At 35.2% G+C, this 21027-nt stretch overlaps 1 protein-coding gene across 1 annotated transcript; it reads left to right on the top strand.

Annotated features, from left to right (window-relative positions):
- The first annotated feature begins 1924 nt into the window (after positions 1 to 1924).
- Positions 1925 to 20649, top strand: fax (failed axon connections). The gene is made up of 6 exons (XM_076135199.1): positions 1925 to 2415; positions 15737 to 15872; positions 16234 to 16436; positions 16671 to 16808; positions 17115 to 17390; positions 17511 to 20649. The coding sequence occupies exons 1-6, from the start codon at positions 2116 to 2118 to the stop codon at positions 17586 to 17588; spliced, it is 1131 nt and encodes a 376-aa protein (XP_075991314.1). The 5' UTR covers positions 1925 to 2115; the 3' UTR covers positions 17589 to 20649.
- The last annotated feature ends 378 nt before the right edge of the window (positions 20650 to 21027 follow it).

Raw genomic sequence — 21027 nt, 5'->3', positions numbered from 1 at the left:
TTTAATATCAAAACAGACGTAATGAGAGAACTTCAACTCCATTTTTCGTTGATTTAAACGACAAGCGAACACGATTTATATATTATTATAGTTTTGAAAAACCTTCCAAGTTACCTCGCACAAGTCTGCACAAGCTTTGCTACACTCCAACCTCGTCAATAAAATTTTATAAACAATACAGCTGTGTATGTGTCTGTGGTATAATCTATCAGTATCATATATATTTGCCTAAACAAGAGAAAATACATCCTTTAATTAATGGATTTTAAAAGCTTCCCGCCAAAGCGAGTGAAAGTGACATTTGGCTGTACCTACTCTAACAAAACTGCCTGTCACTTGGAATAGGCCGCTCACAAACCGATGATCGTTAATTGCACATAAATAAAGTCGCGGCGTCGCCGTGTTGAAAATTCGAAAGCATAATTTTATTATAAGTCAATTAAAAATAGTACCTACATCTTGTAAATCAGGATGTAGATAATAATATTATAAATTCTAATAATAACTCGTTACTAGCCATATTTCAAAATATTTCGTAATTTATCATCATATTACATAAACCATTTTGCAAAAAATAAACGATAACGGATCCTTTAGAAATACGTATTTATTATTGATTGAATTCTTTATAAGTGATGTTGACTTTTTAGTTGTTTTGGTTACCAAGAAAATATGATTCAAGTTTAAAGACTGTTTTTTTTTTTTCAAAATTCTACTTACTTGCTAAAACTGTATTAAAATTTAACAATATTCAAGGGTAGAGATATTTGGCGAAAAAATATCGGTGGGTTAGTGAATAACAAAAATAATTACAGTTTTTATAATAGTTAGATTAATATTAAATTGTAGTGCACAAAAGCTTTCGAACCGTTTTTGTCACCATGCTTCAAGAAAAGTAGGAGTTATATAATAATATGTTGTCAATGACTTGGAATGTTATTTGCTCGTGTCCATAATTAGGGTTGGAATAAGGCGAGAAATGGATGTTGCTTCAGTTATTAATAGCCTGGTCTTAGTTGATATGTCTGAATGGTGTAGACGGGTATCAGAGAGAACTATAATGTTATTTGCTCGTGTCCATAATTAGGGTTGGAATAAGGCGAGAAATGGATGTTGCTTCAGTTATTAATAGCCTGGTCTTAGTTGATATGTCTGAATGGTGTAGACGGGTATCAGAGAGAACTAAAAAGATGAGACCTTATTCTGTAGTTGGCGTTCAAGGTACTCAGCATAATAATATAGCGGAGAGTCTTAAACGTTTATGGCTTAGACTGGCGTAACTTTCAAAGATCGCTCGCAGTTCGTCTGCAAAGTAAATGGAATACTTTTTATTACGTGTCAGACTTTCATAATCTACATATTAAGCAGCCCAATATTAGGAGTTATAAATAAGATAAAAAGTACTATTGACTTACTTGTGCTCATTTGAAAGAAGCTAACATTCGCTTATTGGACGAGACAGTGAGGATTCCTGACCTCAAACCAATGCAGAAGTTACGTTTTTTCAATCATTCAATATAAAAACTTAACAAAACAAAAAAAGTTGCAAAACTCACACAATGTAAAAAGTTATGGGATTTTGTCACCTTAATTATTTAGCTTGGTAAGTTTATTAGCATTTGGCAAAAAGTTTGTAAAGGAAACAGAACATACTTATATAAACAAGACAGTGTCAACAATAAAATAATTTTATTGCGCAGCTTGTGGCAGACCTAAAACAGTTTTAAATATTGCCTATATGAATAAAGTACTGCATTATGATACTGATTTCTACGATTATGTTAAATTTATTCTATTACATAAGAATGTTCGTTAAAAATACAAAAATGTAATTGAAAGGTATTTTTTTCGCTATAATGGTTACTGAAAATTTAATACTGGCAACACTGTGTTAACGGCGGGCGCGGTTAGCGGCAGCGCCCAACCCAGGTCGCCCAACGCGCTTGCTTCGCGTCGCACAGTTAGCTAGTTAACGCACGGCAAGAAACGCGCTTTCCGAACTGATTGCTGTGAATATTTTTTAAATCTAATAACAAGCGCGGCTTGAATTAATTGTGTACTTTAGAGTGTGTGAGTAATTTTATTAGAGACAGTTTTATTCATAAAATCTGCATAATGGCAACAGAAGTCATAAATAACGTGCCTGAGAACACGGAAAAAGAAAAGGTAGCAAAGGAAGACGCGCCGGCAGACAATGGCCAAACTAAAGAAGAAGCCCCGGCAGAAAAAACAGAGGAGAAAGTAGAAGAAAAGAAGGTAGAGCCTTCACCCCCTAAAGTCACCGTACACAAGAACAATTTTGAGAAAGATATCGTATATCTGTATCAATTTTCGCGAACTCCTTTGTTACCATCAACTTCACCATATTGCTTGAAAGTTGAAACATGGCTTCGTTTAGCCGGCATCAAGTACGAGGTAAGTGTTAACTAAAGTTCAGATATTATCGCTTGCGTATTTAATATAATATATATTTTATTGATGTTATTATACGTAACTTTATTTACTTGTATCTCGTAATAAATTAGTGTGTACATTCGCTATGCTTTTTTTTATAATGGTGAAACTTATAGGTAATGAAAATATGTGTGAAGATTATTATAAAAATCTATATTTAGTAACATAATTTACATTGCATAAAAATATCATAGCGAATTATGCTTTGGCGAACGTTTTAAAACTACTCACTTGACATGTGGTATTAAAACTTCGAAGTTATTCATCTCTGTGTAGGATGCATTTTAGGTTCTGCATGTTGATGGGTTATTAATCTTTTTTGTTATTTTTATTTCTGAAGTAGATATTGTTTTATTACATGTCATGTTTTAATGATATCACCCAAATTTGTATCTAAGGTAGGTATAAAGCGCTCGAGGCGTAGATATGTTAAAAAAATCGGTCGAAAATTTCTTCAATGCAAGAAAAAAAGAGTTTACGCGGTTCCCGGCCTATTACGAAATTATGCATTTGACTAACAGGAATATTTGTACATACACATACAGCACTCTACCTAAACACTACGAAGTTGAGAAATTTATAGGTACCTACCTAAATAGATCTAATAAATTGCAGGAATATTCTTGACTAAATGCTAGGTACTGTACTACTTGATGTAATTGTAATTGAAATTTGTGTAAAATAATAAATGAATAATTGCAGTCGCGTAGGTCCACCTATATAGGTATTATGTTTTTATGAGCAGCTCATCTTGATGATATCGATCGTAGCCCTGCGGCACTACGCCCGCCGTCCACATCCCGCCGTGTCCTAAAACTTGACTACATTTAAATTTTCGCTAAAACGATAACAAAAGCATAACTTATTAATATGAACGTCTCGTAAACGATGGTTAACGCGTATGATTCTCTTCATGTAATGACGAATTCTTACAATAATTGCTGCAAAAAAATGCTATTATCCTCGAGGTTTATTTTAGTAACCATCCCCACTGCCCGGACGTTAGTCAAGCACACCTTAGTAACTTTAGCTAATGTAGAGAAAAAAGGGTTCTAATTTCAGGCTACTAAAATTTTACTTCAACGTGTTATAGTCCTCGTTCTATTTAAAGGCTGAAGGAAATAAGTTGTTTTAGAGGTATAATAACGAATGAATGTATTCAATGGTGCACTAGATCAATTGTGTCGACCGCATTGTCCTATTTGTAATAGCGGGTTACTTACATGATATTCAACGCATGATGAAGCGGAGTAATTTACGGGTAATTAGCACCTACGGGGTCTATAGGTGATGCTTTCAACCATTGCAATGCATATTTAAAGATATGATGGATGATTCATTTTACCGAAGTTTAGATTTTCGCATCTCTTCTCTGGTTTCGGTGGGATAAAATCTATATGACTCAATCATATCACAATAGCTTATTATCTTTCTAGTTGAACCACTAAAGCTTTAAAACAACGATCAGCTTTACGAAAAATCACTGTAACACTGATTGTAACTTAGTGCAGACTGGGTATAATAGTGTGTTAGTTATGTGTAGTAGGAAATGAAAACTGCGAGACCTAAAGTAAATTAATTATTCTCTTACCAAGGAGGGGCAATTCTCCTTATGGGTGTTATTAGTCATGGAATTAATTAGACTGATTAGACAACTCATTTTTAACAAGCGTGACGACTAACGTTATATGTATTATAGCCTCACGGCCTTTTCAAACAGCTTTATGGAAAAAGTTCCAGCGTGTTTAGAACTGTTGACCATCTGTCAAGATAAATAATTACACTAATACCACTATACAGGATTACGTATGTTTTATAGGAACAACGAATCGGTAGCGTGGCTGGGATAGATTGTGGAATCCAAAAACTTCAAAGGGCAGTTAAACAAAAGAAATAAAAATCTGAGATATAACATTTTACATTAATGAATAGGTATTTAAATAAATAAATTTAACCCATTACTGTCCCACTGCTGGGCAAGGGTCTCCTCCCGTAATGAGGGAGGGGTTAGGCCTTGAGTCCACCACGCTGGCCAAGTGCGGGTTGGGGACTTTGCACGCCCTCAATAAATATTTTAAACAAATTTTTAGGCATGCAAGGTTTCCTCACGATGTTTTCCTTCACCGTTGGAGCATGTGATAATTATTTCTAATACACACATAACTTCGAAAAGTCATTGGTGTGTTGCCTCGGGTTCGAACCTGCGACCACATGCGTGGGAGGTGTCAACTTATACCACTCGGCTATCACTGCTCTTGAATAGGTATTTATTATTCATGAATTGACTTACGACGATCCAAGGATCTCCGGGTCACATGAGACTGAGGAACGATAGGATGCTACAATTTTGTGATTATTAGAATATTTTTAAAATAACTTAGTACAATAAAATGTAAACTAGGTAATTTTCTTTTGTTAAGAATATTCGAATGCGATAACGATAGATTATAACGAGTGACGTGTCCTCAAATTGACTATTAAAATAAAACAAAAGTTAGAGGTACTATTGCACTTTTCCGGTGATAAAAAATAATACCACGAGTGAAGCAATAAACAATGCCCCAGAGAGTAATGCGGGTTATTAGTAAAGATAATAGATTCCACGTAAAGGCTTTTCGTATTTTAGATTATTATGCCCAACCAATGGATATCATTTACCTATACTGTTTGAAATATAGCTTGATCAAAACGACAGATGTCTATGTGCCTAAGGTTGGAAAGGTATGAATTAAAATCTATTGCAAAATATAAAATCGAAGATATTTGTGATTTATATTAGATTTTTTTGAATCAGCTTCTTACGAATTTGTCGTTATGAGTTAATGTTTTAGGAAATTGGTATGGGATGGCCAAACTTAGTTTTAACATCGCACTGGGACCTTGCTTATTTTTAAAACAGAGGCGGATTTTCAATTTTTTAAATACGAATCTGATGGACCTTCTTTCGTTTTATTAACAATAACGATTATTGTTATACTCGTATTAATAAACCGATTTACTTTTCCGATTTTGTGTTCCCTCACTTAATTTTTTTACAGTAGGTAACTTTGTAGGGCGGTTGCAAATAATTAGATTTTTATGCCTAAACGAAATAGTACTAAAGTTTTTTGTTTAATGCCCACTGTGTTAAAATTTTCTGATTTTAAGATGAGGATCCGTAGTAAAAAATAGTTTTAATGCCAAACATGTGCACCAATTTGTAACATTCGTTAGTTCTACAAAGTTGTGTCATAAATTTTGCTTAAAACGTCATTTTAATCAAGCTATATTTAAAACAATAGATAGTATTGTTGTCTTATATTTTTGTTTTGTCAGATAGCTTTGTATACCTCTGATAATAAGGATAAGTTTATTGCATGCGTAAGTAGTTTAATGTTTAAACAAAACCAGTTTAGCAAATGAGGTATGGATTAAAATGGGAATGCAGTAAGAGTTCAAGTCGAGAAATGTAACTGCCAACATCTTTTGTTTTTAAAACTAACACTAATATAAGCAGGCGTTAATAAATTGCAGCAATTCAACGGAATAAGATCACAATCTTGAAATGATTTTAATAACAATGTCTGACCCGCTATACGCATGTGTTGTTCAGTCTCACTAGAATGAGGGGTGTAGGACGTGCGGTATCCGCCCGCGGCCAATGCCCTTTAGTATTAACCTTGTTGATACATAAGTACCTACATTAACATACCATCAACGCGGCAGAGAATGAAACTATAAATACTTTTCAACCATGTCACATTTTTATTGCTTCATTATTTTATATTTCTATTGTATACTTACTATCAGTGATATGTAAGCGAAATTACATCTACGGCCTAGTTGAAACTTCAATTTAAAAAAAATGATTACATATCTAACATTAATCGGTTACCGAGAGTTTCGCTATACGTTAAACGTCTTTATTGGTAGTATGCAGTAGTATTGTCTAACAACTTATTAGAGAGCCTTGTAATCATGGTTCGCAGCTGTCGGAGGCATACAAAATTCAGAATAATAAAAACATCAGTAACCTATAGGCTTTTGCAGCTTATGACGGCCTGTCTGATACGTTTACTTTATTTTGCTAATATACAGTAGTATCAATAACTGTCTAGATATCGATATAGTCCATGCCAAGGCTTGCTACTAAGTTGTCGGATTATAGTGGTAGTGGTTCCTAATTAGTTTATTCATTCAATAATTGTGTAATTTTATCATTGCATTTAGAAAGTATTTCTAAGTTTCTCACGTTTCTCGGTGTTTTCTTGATAACATAGGTAGTTCATTATCTAAAACAACATTCAATACTAACTTAATAGCTATTTTCTTTGTTCCATCGTAATTGAAAGTTAAAGATGTTCTAAAGAGTAAATAAATGTCCCAAATTATCAATATCCACCACAATTCTAACTGACGAATGGACTATTTTATCTATTTAAATATTGAAAATCTGAATCCGACTCTATTAGGAAGTAGGACAGGAAACAGAAAACGCTCGGCATGAGTACAACTGTTTAATATAATACTTTCACACAATAATCGACGCACTGAGTAGTGGTATTCAAGTCGACTCTCGTTCAAGTAGGCGCAAGATAGAGTAGATAAGACGAGCTGTAGCTTGTGTATGACCACAGCGAGCTACGGTCGTCGACCTCAAGCTCCGATGGGCGGCAATTTAATAAATAGAGGCTCCCAGCAAGATAGTCATTAATTTCTAAGATAGACGATATACATTTCAACTGAACTAGTTACTATTTCATAACGTAATGTCATGTGCTACTACAATATTGTGCTGTTATAATGTTTCTTCATAATGACATTTTGAAATGAAACCCTATTCATAATAAATTAAATTTTGACAAGAAGCCGTTTATACCTATTTTTTTTTTCCATTTTGTCTTGCTTGTCGTATTGAAGATTCATAAACCATAGTTTAATTCCAGTGCCTACGTAAAGCCGATAAGCCAAGTTAAAAAAAACTATCTAAGTACATTTAATTTTAGATTATCGATAATATGTAACTTTGTTTTTAATATTTACAGGTCTGGTTGTTCATACAATATAATTTGAAATTACTTATATTGAGTAAATAGGTACCTTATTAGAAAATGAAACGACATTTTAATCGATATCATAACTTAGAATTATCTCTGATAAATCGTAACTTATTTACCTAAACTAAAACTATTATATAAGGTCCAAGGATTCAAAAATATCTAATCATAAGTGACTACCTAAGGGATATCGATATAACAAGCATTTAATAACAAAAGCTGTTTATTATACCGAGCTTTACATACATATAGGTACTTTGATAAATGCATAATTACCTTACATATAAATAAACAGCTTGTTTGTATGATTGTCTCGAACGAGTGTGTAATGTGCTTGGAATTCAGTCTGTCGTTCGTCTAAGGTCACGTCGTTAATATTATGTATTGACGTCGTCGTGATAACTTTAAATAACTTCAATTGTAACGTTTGTTATCTGCCGTTAATGCTTTTTACGCTAAGTACCGTTCGGTACGGTCAACTCACGTTGTTTTTGAATGAATGAAGGATTTGTTGCTTACTTTGTAGTTTTAAACCCATCGTAGCTACTTATTTCTAATCGTCGCGATTAATTTACGAGACATACACAATAATTATATATCTACGCCGAGGCACGATCATAGAATTTATGACTTTATGGTGTAGGTATTTCAATTATGTAAATATTTCGCTATGATGTTGATTAGAACGCACCATTATGATGTGGGCAACCCGTATTGTTCTATGATCAAAAACAATTTTATAGCAGGGACGAAAATATTGTGAAGGGATAAATTCGTAAGCATTTTATCACCTGATGTAAAATTACTTGTTTAGTAATAATTATCTAGAACATTAATCTCGAATACCAATAAATATATTATGTCTGTACATCTGGTAGAATTTGCTTTCGAACGTAAATTAATCTCTTTACAGACTTTTTATACAAAAATCTTGTCAATTATTTCTGTGTGAAGAAAGTTACCTCGTGTACATGCTAATTAACAGTAAAATATTATGCCATAGATTGCTACTGTCTCTCGTGTACCACCTATCTTGTTCTGTAGTAGGTACATATCAGTATCAGATAATGTTGCGTGACAAAATCATTTCGCGTGTTCAACTGCAGTGTTCGGGAAAAGTGTGATGGAGCAACAATTTGCCAAGTACTTGACACGCAAGGACAGCAAAAGACTTATAAATAGATATTACAATAATGCCGCTTTAGTTTTACAAAATAGTAAATACCTACCTACACAGAAATCATCTTAGCACCTACCAGTGCTTAATTTTAAGCCTGTAAACTTATCAAAATTCTTCATCTGCAGGTTATAGGGACATTTGGCCCATCATTTCACATAGCTACAAAATAACCTTGCTGACTCTTGTTAAAAATTCTGTAAGAACGCCCATATTATTATAACGATCACTTTTTAAAGTGGACACTGCAAAACGTTGTCGAGTGCGTTATAATGCGTTAGAGAGAATTGAATGTATTATGTGTAATCGATTTCGCCTGCTTTGTGAGGCATCGGCAACAATGCGTTTATTATTCCAACTGAGAGTCGTGTTTCGTGCGACGTATTTGGTGGTGGAATGCGGGTCGGGCGCGCGCCAGCCCTCCAAGCTACATTTGTACGACGGAAGTGCGCGCTGCGTTGCTTAATGCTACTTTGCAAAGCCATTAATTCGTATTCGACTCAGATAGGTCTCTATATTAATAACTAGCACCTGTACCGTTACTATGACCTTCATTAAGTGTTAGCGCAACATCGTCCCGGTAAGGAACGCAGCTGTGGCACAGCTACGATTTCATACTGACCCAATTAATTTTATAATCAATCATTCCTACACGTCTGCGATTCGTCCGCGTATAGTTAGATTTGTAGCGGTTGCAAATGATGTTAGGGAACCTGACTGAAATAGAAAGGTGCATGATCATATCCCTAAATATGTACCTTACATTAAAATTTATCACAGAGGCTAATAGAGTGATAAATCAAACAAGTTTAATTTAGAAACTTGACTGTCTGTCGCGTCAAGGGTTTATCAGTTTTAGGATTTACCGGTTAATGTGAGCATTCGTCTGTGTTTTGGGTACAATTCTATTTTAAGACCACTTACCATATTCTCTCTACTTAACATATTCTAGTAGCAAAAATAGACTAAAACATATAAACTAACTAGGTATAATACTTTCAAAAAATATGAAAAGTACCAACCAAGTGAGTGTTACCGCGATACAAAATTAAAACAGAATCATGAAAGATAAATACAGAATTACTGCAACAAATTTCAAACAATATAAAAAAATGGAACACGGTTAAAACTATTGTGTAGTAATTAAGCTTGCGTTGCGTTTTAATGTGCAATAACATTCTGGACACTTGACACTAACTACTCTTCAAAAGTTCTAGTTCCGGTTTTAAGTAATGATAAGCAATAATAATTGCTTATTCAATTACGACTAATTAGAAACAGAACAAAATAAATATAAAAATGTAGAAAGAAATTGTCGTAGGTACTCTATTTTCTGTAGAAAACTCGAAAGAAAAAAAGATACGACACAATATATTAATCATATTATTATCATTTCGTATGACAAATCTTGGTAGCTTTTCCTCCAGTGATCTGTATGTTTCTTTAGGGCGTAATTTTTCCTTCCTTATTTGATTCCCTTGGTCTGTGGATTTGCAATGTGCAGGATTAATATTCCTCGCACAGTATGTCTAGAACACAACACTTGACTAGAGTTATACAGACTTAGTTAGAGTTACAGACAGAGTTTTGCATTCATCAATTTATCAATTAATATTAATCATTAAATTTTTATTCGAATTATATAAAGTCAAACAGCCAAAGCAGAAGAAAAAATAAAGCTTCCCTAATAACACCTTCTTCTTATCTGTGTCAATGGATCCAATTTTGTCCAATTCCAAATACGTACCACTGATATACCTAAATAGTCCATTTGGAAAAATCCGATACCGTTCCAACTAATACCGCAAAATATTTTTGGGTACATTGTTTTTATAATAATGGCTAATTTTCGAGTTCTCTGCTTGGTGTAACTAGCTTCGGTAACACACATGTTTTGCAATGTGATCGAGAAACCGCAGCAGCGAGTTGGCCACTGAGCTATGAAATCGTGCGGCCACGGTATGTCGGCTGCACTTTCTCAAGTTCCGGCCAACACTACTTGAGACTAGCCAGTAGCTTCACGCACTTATACCTACTTACTTATTTTCCTCTACCTATATTTAAAACGCGGGTTAAGTTACTTACAAAAACGCGTTACAGTCTATAGTAGAGATTTCTCATTAACTATGTAGGTACCTATACAATTTCTACTATAATAATATATATATTATTATTTTATTATGCATGTTTTTTATTAATCTGAATGTTCGCATGGACCTTCTGGAACACAAGAAGCTAACGTTGCACACGCTCTCAAGTATATTCAATATATCTCTTAGGGTTCTAGCATATCTGCCAGAAACTGCGGCAGGCGTAGTACCTATAGATATCACGGTCGACGAGCTAACGTAGAACATAATATATTTTTGTATGTTCTGATGTATTGAGACCTTAAAAAGTTATCATGGTAGCGATGCATTTTGCGTGAGGTACGCGTAGTCTACGTTCCCTTAAACAAATAGGTAATAGGTTAACACTGGTATCAGTAAGAGACCGAACTGACCGAGACATAACTTACGTACATACCTTACCTTAATCATCGAAACTTATGAAGCCGAAACTTATGAACTTATGAAGCGATCACAGACATTAATTTGTGCGCGATCTTTAAGCGACAATCCGTGGCAATTTCTGTAAAAATAGGTGCCGTCGGTCGTAGGACTGGTGCCTATGTAGAAATGTGTCTGCTGTCAGAACGAATACCATTAGAACATTCGCTAAACTGTAGTTAAATGCATTTTGTCTCGGATAAGAATTATTACTTCAAGCTCAGCTGACCGCATACAAGGCAGATTAAACAAAAATATGTTTACAACCGCAAACTTATGGTCAATGGCTCATGTAGAATACTAATCCAGTTTCATAACAAGATATTGAGGAACTTTTCCTTATGTTTACATTTACTTGTTTGTCTTTATTCTGAGTAAATTATTGACATCATTACTTATGTCATAATATTGTAATATATTGTATAATAAACGGCAGCAGCTTAAAAGTCTTTAAAAAAATCATTTTTTAAACACGGCATCAAGAAAGTGATTTAAACAGGAACTAATGTTAGCCGCAGAACAAGCCTTTTTTGGATTTTTGTTATTCTGAAGAATATTAAAAGTATAAATAAATAAATAACAATAGTTCACGGGTTATTGCTTATAACACATATTATTATATCAATAAATCACGTATACGGCAAAATCACAAATAATAACTTAGTCCTCACCTGTTATATTGATTTGCTATAAATAATACAGAATGATTCCCCATGATTTCCAAAATCCAAATCGACATTGCTGTATTTTCCAAGAGTCCAATTTACTACGAAACATAGTACTGTTCAGGTTGGTTGGCTATTCCGAACTTCAATCGATATTGTCTGGCTCTTTATTCTCCCTATAGTGGTATTCTCATCATTATCAAAATTGTTAACTTAATCGACTTTCATACGCGGGTACTTTTCTGTTTCGTATTATATACCACTATACCAGCGATATTGGATATATGTCGTTAATTTGATACAGCACATTTATATTTTCCGCTGATGCAAGTCAGTAAAAAAATTTTTTGCTCGATTTAAATAATCAAGCAAATTACGTCTGGTTTACTTGTAAAGAAATTATTACGTGTAATTATGTTATTTGCAAAATTTGTGTTAGGGGTCTATTTGAACACTAACGTATATTTTGCTTCATATCTTTACAAAATTATTTATAACACAGGCTGTCTGAGACTGAAGACTGAGAGTAGTTTTTGAAGGTGAGCCAGTTAGGAATTATTCCGGTTCGGCTACAGGCATCAGAAGGTTGTTAAACCCTTATCGTGTCCCTAACATATCCTCACATTGCTATGAGTACTATATTTTTTTTGTTATGTCAAGGTAGTAAATTACTTATTATCACGTAATGGTATGATTAAAAGCTCTTTGATATTATAGACTCTAAGTAATAACTCATGAATTATTTCGTAGATAAATCAAAATGACAGTGTCATGTCTCTTACTTAGTACATATATCAATCAATAAACTGAAGACTGAAATAGAACACAATGGGTTGATCGTTCTTCGAACGCTACTGTTTGAGTAACGGTAACACAATGTGTGATGTTACGTTGTTTACACTTAACACACGATACTTAACAGTAACATACATTGTTAAAATTAGCCGCAAGTATTCCACATACTTAGTGAAAACATGTTAAACATCTGAAACATTGCTTTGTGTATCTATGATGTTATGCACTTCTTGTTATGTGAGGTCATATTAAGTAGATCACAATTGAACATCGTTTAGAGTATCGATACCTCCGGACCCGATAAAAATAGGCCTAATGTTTCTATGGTATTAAGTCATAGTCAGTAATATTCTTATTATGATCGTTACTGTCTCATATTATAAAACAAAGCTCCCCGTCGCGTTTGTATGTTCGTGGACGGATCTTCTAACGATTTCGCCAATTTTGAATCTTTTATTGAATCATGTATACGGTTTTAAGTATAATTGATTTAGCTTTTATAAATTAGCTCGATGATTGTAAAACATTTGGAAAAAAGCTTAAAGTTCGGGCAGATCGTTCTTTATCGGAAATGCAGTCGTAGAATTATGAATATCTGTTTCTACACCCTTTCATTTTGGGCTATACGCTCATATCGCTGGGTGAAAATGTCATTATTAACGAGTACCTAGACGCGGGGGTCGGCAACCGCGAGGGCTTCGACCTGAATCGTAGGATAGGAGCGCCTGCGCGACCCCACCCGGCGCGCAGCGAGCCCGGCCGGCCATCGACCAACCCCGAACCCCGCAGCTCCCCTTAGCCGGGGTGCGCCCGACGGGGCCGCTAGCGCGCCCTAATCTATACATTTTATTATCTGGGTACCGTGTTGCTAACTGAAAGTAACTAGTCGCTTTCCTCTAATCGTTTCACGTATATTATAAACGAAACATTGTAGCTATAATTAAAACGAATTCTGTTTAACTGAATAACATAAGAAATTATATCTTTTAATTTTTAATATATGCTTATTTATATTCACTCTAATATAAAAAATAATAATTAAGAAATAAAGAGAACATAAATTAAAATGAAATACTACCTAATCAACGAACAAAGATCTTACTTATAGCAGCTCAAACATATAAGTTAGTTTAATACAACGGTATGTTGGAGAAGATAATTGGATTGTGGTAGCAACTTAGTTTTACGAGATAAGAAAACTTGGTTAAGCTCGCATTATGTGGGAATAATGATCGATTGTATTGAGATATTAGACTACATGAGAAAACTTTCCTGTTTTTTCGTTGATCATATTAAATTTAAAAATTAATTCATGACTAATGAGATCGTTAAATCAGTTACTTGTGTTTTATCTCTGGTTTATGGAAAGCAGCTTCACACTTTACTTATAGTGAATCAATAAGGCTGAAGTAGTTCCTATTTATATATTAAATAACAACTATTCTCTGCCTAACGCGATATACTTATGTCTAGTTAATTGGTTTACCGCGGCATAATTCAGAGATAATTCATGGCAGATGCTGAAACTGTTCATAGATAACATTTGGACTAATATTAATAAAATCTATAAGATTTAATGTCAAAGGGTGCAGCTTGTCAAATAATAATTAAATAGCTAACGACGGTAAACAACGATATCTCTGAATCGGGTTAGATTGTTCAAACAGAATGTTACAGTAGCCATCGTTTGATCAGTTGCTGCGTAATCTGTAAGCAATTAAGTATAACGATGCATGGTATATGACGTGACTGATAAAAATTGTTGCCGGGGCTCAAGAGTGTAGCGCGAGGACCGGGTGAGAGGGGCGGGATAGCCGGCCGGTGAACCTCGCCAGTCGAAATCAATACAGCTGCTCTCCCCGCTCTCGGCGAGCTCGGCTCGTCTGGAGCCCGTCGCCATGGATACAAGGCAGATAAACCCAGCGACTGGGACCCCGCCGCTCACGCCCCGCAGCTTCCACCCCGGTCGCCATGCGTCCCACCCCCGTGCCTTCACGGCGCGCGCTGCACCCCGCATCCCCGCAATACCCCACGTCTCGCGGCCCGACCGTCCCGGGAGCGACCTACTCTCATATATACTCTATTGACAATTCAAGCGTCTCTTTCTCTGTTGCTATGCACAATATATCGGACGACCTGTTGTTTCCACGTGTATCTATAGATACGCTAAGGGCGTCAAGAAAAAAGAACAGTCTCTGAAGAACCTTTTTAAAAAAACATTATCTGTAGCAACATCATTTTTGTATGACTGCAGCATAAACCAGTATCAACTAGCATAATAATATAGTGTGTCTTAAAAGCTGAGTTTCTATATTCCGTTGTACACTTTTGATGGTATGTTGAAAGAAAAATAAATTATTCCGCTACTCAAAAATGTATAGATATTATATGTATTTATCAAGTCCATGACTTGTAGCGTTTTTTTTAAATTGTGTTCTAACTAGTAGAGGTCGAGTAGTATAAAACTATTTTGGACAAACTAATACTTATCTTCCTAAAACCAGAAAAATCTAAAGTTAAATTAAAATTCGACGACTAATCAATGGGCCATTATTTTGTGACACATTAAATCACCGCCACCTTTCTACTAAGACCTTCTTTTGCCAGGAGCTAACCATTAATCTTGTCACTTTTTGATCCTTTTATGACATGGTAAGGTTCGACCACTCTTCACCCTTATCTAAGATTACATATTTTTTTTTGGGATTTAATCAAAAAGTAATCACTAGTATTGACGGCATAATTTTCGTAAATCATGGCATACCGTCTGGACACTATATTATGCGATTTCATATTGTATAACTTTCGTGGTACCTACCCAGTTTATGACAGGAGTCCTACATGAGAATTATAAATGACTATGCTATTATGTGTTTTTGTCTGAGCCCACTCAGCGCGTCGAGCTTGGTTTTGAAATAATTCGTACTGTTTCTTCAAATCTCACTTTTTGCATGCTTTGTTATGATGTCGTAGTTATCAATATGTAGTAAATTGTCATAATATTACGCGATACTTACGTGTACGTTAACAGCTACTATATTTTTAACATTTCTTTTATAGAACGTGGACCATAAGGCCAAGTTCCGATCCAAAAAGGGCCAGCTGCCGTTTGTGGAGCTAAACGGAGAAGAGATCGCTGACAGCACATTCATCATAAAAGAACTGTCCGAAAAATACAACAAGGACCTTGATGCAGGTAAATATAATTGCGTATTCTCAGACTGCAACGATAAATATCTTGTAAATACTTATGAACATTTAATGAAATTTCGTTGTCCTTTCTAATAACTATGAAATAAACTCGCAGTCATCAGTATGATAATAAAATTGAATTCACGAGTAAGCTGTAGGGTCGTTTGGTTGCATTTACGAGTCAGGTTTTGACAGGTATCTAGGTCGGTAGTATCGATATTTTATTCTTGGATGCACTTAGACCTGTAGGACACGGGCGAGCTGTGAGTCCTAATATCCTAGATAGTTCTGGGACGTTGCGCATGTGCATTCTAGAATGTAGAAAAGATATGACCTGACTTACTTGACCCATTTGTTACATCTAGCCCTGACGTCGGAGCAGAGGGTTGTGGCGCACGCAATGATCTGCATGATTGAGAACCATCTCTCCTGGGTGATTCTGTGGTGGCGTGCCAAGTATCCCGACAGTGTCATCAAGGGCTACCAGGTGAATCTACAGAACGCGCTCAACACTCGTCTGCCAAACCCTATTCTCAACTTCTGCTACAAGCTTACGGCTTCTCGCAAGGTACGTACTTCCGTGTGAAGTTATTCCAGTAATGCTAATTGGGGCTTATTGTATGCAACCAAAATACGTGATTTTGGCGTATTTAGTATGGGGTCAGTGTTGTTTATTTTGTTTTTGATTGTCTAATTAACGTGATTAAAAAAATAAAGATTTAGCTAAATAATTATTTTAAAATCTACTTTTAACTAGCACCTTCGTGGCTTTTTGTACTTACGATTTGATTAATATTTTAAGGGAATGAAAAAGGCGAAGGCCCATGGCATCGGTGTACACAATCAGGACGAGATTGTGGAATTTGGGAAGAATGATCTGCGCGTACTTTCGGACCTTCTTGCTGACAGGCCGTTCTTTTTCGGCGATGAACCGACTCTTGTAAGTACATACAAATATAATAATAAATATAATCCATTAATGTCCCACTGCTGGTTAAGGGTCTCCTCCCGTAATGAGGGAGGGGTTAGGCCTTGAGTCCACCACGCTGGCCAAGTGCGGGTTGGGGACATATATTGTATAATAATGTTTCGTTAATGCACTAACAATTTCAAAACATTCTTCATCTTTACTATTGACTATTTTAACCGGCATTCGACATCTTTATGGCTTGAGCAACAAAGTCTTTTCAGGTATGTTATGTCTAATACAGATGAAGTTATAATAAATAAATAACTTTTTCAACAGCTGGATGTGGTTGCGTTCGCGAACCTCGCACAAGTCCACTTCATCGACAAGGAAGTGGCGCACCCGCTGCGAGATGCTATGAACGAATCGTTCCCCAACCTCGTGGGACTGGTGTCGCGCATCAAGGAGAGAGCGTTCCATGACTGGGACGATATCTGCTCCACGCTGGATCTCAATGCACACCTTCCTAAGCCCGTCAAGGAAGTTAAGGAGACCAAGGAGGGCACCGGCCCCGCTGAGAAGCAGCCCCTTCCCGACGAGCCGGAGAAAGGCAAGGTGTGTTAACAATCACATGTTATATTTATTTACGACTCCTTGGTGTCAGTTATAATTATAGTTACTGCGAAAACATTTCGATTTTGATAACTAACTATGAAATTATTTTGAATGTTTCAGGGTGACGAAAAAGAAAAGGAACTAGAAAAGGAGAGCGATGAGAAGGGAAAAGAGAAGGATAGTGAGAAGGAGAAGTAAACGAACACACGAAGTATGGCGCTGAAATTCAATATACCGTAATTTTAACAAGTTGAATTATACACTTAAGAGTCAGACTCGTAATAGATTCTGTATATTATAAGCGTGTAAATCCATTTGTCTTTCCCGTTACTATCAGTTAAGGACGCCGATGCGTCTTTATGTCATTTCGGTTTTATTAATGTATTTAATTAAATAGAATTCGCTCGATGTCGTGTCGTGTTTTACATTATTTTGTCATAGGAATATTATTATTTCATATTTGATTGTATGTGTAAAATTCAATGCTTTATGTGTTTATAATGTTTTATCGTTGTGTTATTCAATTTGAATGAATAGTAATGAGATAAATACGAAATAAGTAATTTTGTTTATAAGCTACTTACAGAATTAGGCTCACATGTACCCAATGAATTAAGATAGTGTATGTAATTAATCATAATAGTCCACTTGCATCGCGTCATCGTATGTTATGTATGGAACTGGAGTCTGTAGTTGGGATGTCACAACATTTATGAAAAACAGGCGTGTTCTCGTTCATTCGATGAGAATCAGTGCCAACCTCGCACACTAATGCACACGAGTAGTTGCGGGTAGTTGCGGGTAGTCAGCGCTCACAGTACACTCACAAGTCACCTCAACACAACCAACACCTGAACGCAGTGAACACAGTGAACACGTAGGCGCACCGATGCTGGCTACATACTGAGTTAGTTTGTTACCATCTATAGAGTCCTTAATATTTCGACAGGGTTACTGAACAGGGCTACGAAACATATTTTTAATCTTCATCTTATATCGAGACACGCCAATGCTCTCTTGTATGAAGCGTCGTATATTTTTATATCTTAAGTTTTCACTAATCTCATTTTATCCATAAATTTTTTGGCGTCGAATAGCGCTGTGTATTTTGAAATTATTTACGCTACATTATAAGTCTAGAATAATTGATACCAAAAATTGGCTGACGTTTTATTAGATAAATTGGAAAGTATGAATCATTACTTGTCAAAAACTAGGCGTCTTTAATTCGAGGGAAAGAGCTGATGAGAATGTTTAGACTGTTTTGAGATTCTTGTACTTTATTGGTTTATACAAATAAAATTTTACAATTTACAAATTTTTGATAATCGAAAAGCCTGGAAGACTGTTTTTCATGTTATTAATAATTCATAGTCCATAAAATTTTGATATTATATTAATTGTTAAGGTTTAGAAAAAAATGTACTCAAAATTGGTAGTATATTTCTGTAATTGATTTAATGAGTTTTTATAGAAATATTAGCTCTCTGCTATAACGCACTCACTCGTATGCACTTGTTTATATCCATTCCTTGTAAGGCATTTAGTTTGTAATACTATCATTTATCAAGGCTACACTCTCATATGTTTGCTCTCATATCTCTCTCTGCTAATTCAATACTTATTGTTCGGTTCAACCTGACACTGACTGAATGATGGTTTGATACAATTTTTCATTTGGTGTAATGTTTGTATTTTAAGATGGACTTTTGACGTTAGTCACTGAAACAGGCTTAAAGTTTCACATTTAGATAGCTTTTACGACTAAGTACATTCCAGTTTCAAACATGTTCGCGATAGATATTTTAAAGTTGGGTTACGAACGGTGTTGTGTGAACAGAACGCGATGAAGTTGAACGGATAATTTTAATATGTGTAATAATATAATAAATGGTTTCGCATCGTGGCTTGATAGTAGATTGTCGATTTTAGCCGGTTGTTAGATAGCCGCGGTAGGTAAATTTACCTGTGCTTTTAATTTCGTCTTGACATCTTTACATTTCGATATGATTATACTAATGTTAGGATTATTTAGTCGTAAGTCTATAGTTCTACATAGTATAATATCATATAAATGGTACGTAATCATAGAATAATAGACACGTAACCACCCGTTACGTTAGTGTAAGACGAGTTTAAGCCGAAGCGGTCGAAATGAGGAATAAATAAAAGTAGATCAGAAAATTTTGGTTCAACGTATAATTTTTTATTTTGATTCTTGGGGAATGGTTGACTAAATTATGTCCCTCCCAACAACTGCTGACCATCACTGCCATTAGACTCAGATATAAGGAGTTATTAATAAGAAAGTAAATAGTTTAGGTAATGAGTGTACTTTACAGTCGTGCATTCGTCGATATGGCCACTAGCCACCGCGGATTGCGTGCATATTATGCACCCACACACACATGATCATACTGATACGTAGGAATTATAATGAGGCTGAAGATTTGTCCGACCATCCCGCGAGAGCCTGTTTCAGTGTATTGCGATTTATCGATAGCGAGCTGCCTACTGGCGAGCACGACGCGTCTCGCCCGCGCTATTATCTGGCACTTTTAGATAGTACGAGTATGGTGGCTAACCATTCCTTCGTGTGAGCCACGCTAAGTGTTTCCATTCTCTACCTACTGAGCACACAGTAGGAGTAGTGATCGATCATCGCAGTAACTTGTCGCCACATTGTAATCGCTCATTATACTGTATAATCGAGACAATAAAGAAAATGGTAAGCATTTCATGACAAGAGCTTAAATACGAGTTTGATCTAGCACACAAAGCTTTCCACGGGTTGTTGACGAATTTATAGAATTTTCTTTATTGTCTCTGTAGGATAATTAAGGTACTTCATCTCTAATCTTACTGATATTATATTTGTCATGACATCATTATTCACTCAATTTTTATTGTTGTAAGGTAGTAGCTATTATACAAATTAATCGTAGTTACTCTTAATCTTTAAGTATAAGTATTTCAAGTATAAATGTTTATACTATTTTAGAAAGGTAGGCAAATTTGAAAAAAAAATACCCTGGTTTGTAATATCTATAGTTACGTTTTCTATTTGTAATCATAATTCATTCACTTACATATAGTAATTGTGGTTTTCAATTATTGTGTCAATATTTAAGCATAAGTATATTAAAGTAGATAGTAATGGTTCGCCATATGTACCGAAAATCTGAACTTCTGTCGACACAATGTTCTTAACAATTCCATGTGTATTATTCTGTCGCCATTAAAGTATATATCTACAATATTTTAAATACTGTAAAGTGACAAGGAGTGATGGAATGTGTCTCACATCTTGTCGCTGAGCAGGTGCTTCCAATTATTTCTTAACCCTCCAACCATCTTAATGACATACGTATTTTTAACACCCTTTTATTAGGTTGAGATAGGTAACTAACTATACTACTTTACTTGATTTCACATGCTTTCTAATATCAATCAAATTAATGTCAAATTCCGTTTATTTCTCCTGGTGGTGTTGTTTAGACGATGGATCGTGTAGGTAGCTCATGCAACCTTGGATATACACTTTCTCTGCGACATATTCTGCCCATTGCATAATTAACAGAGTATTGACATTATCAAAACTAAAGACACATAATATTATTAACGTTCACCAGTATTT

This window comes from Anticarsia gemmatalis, chromosome Z (genome assembly GCF_050436995.1).
Source record: "Anticarsia gemmatalis isolate Benzon Research Colony breed Stoneville strain chromosome Z, ilAntGemm2 primary, whole genome shotgun sequence".
Classification (NCBI taxonomy): Eukaryota; Metazoa; Arthropoda; class Insecta; order Lepidoptera; family Erebidae; genus Anticarsia; species Anticarsia gemmatalis.
Note: the sequence above shows the minus strand (reverse complement) of the source record. Positions and strands in the feature narration are given on the sequence as shown.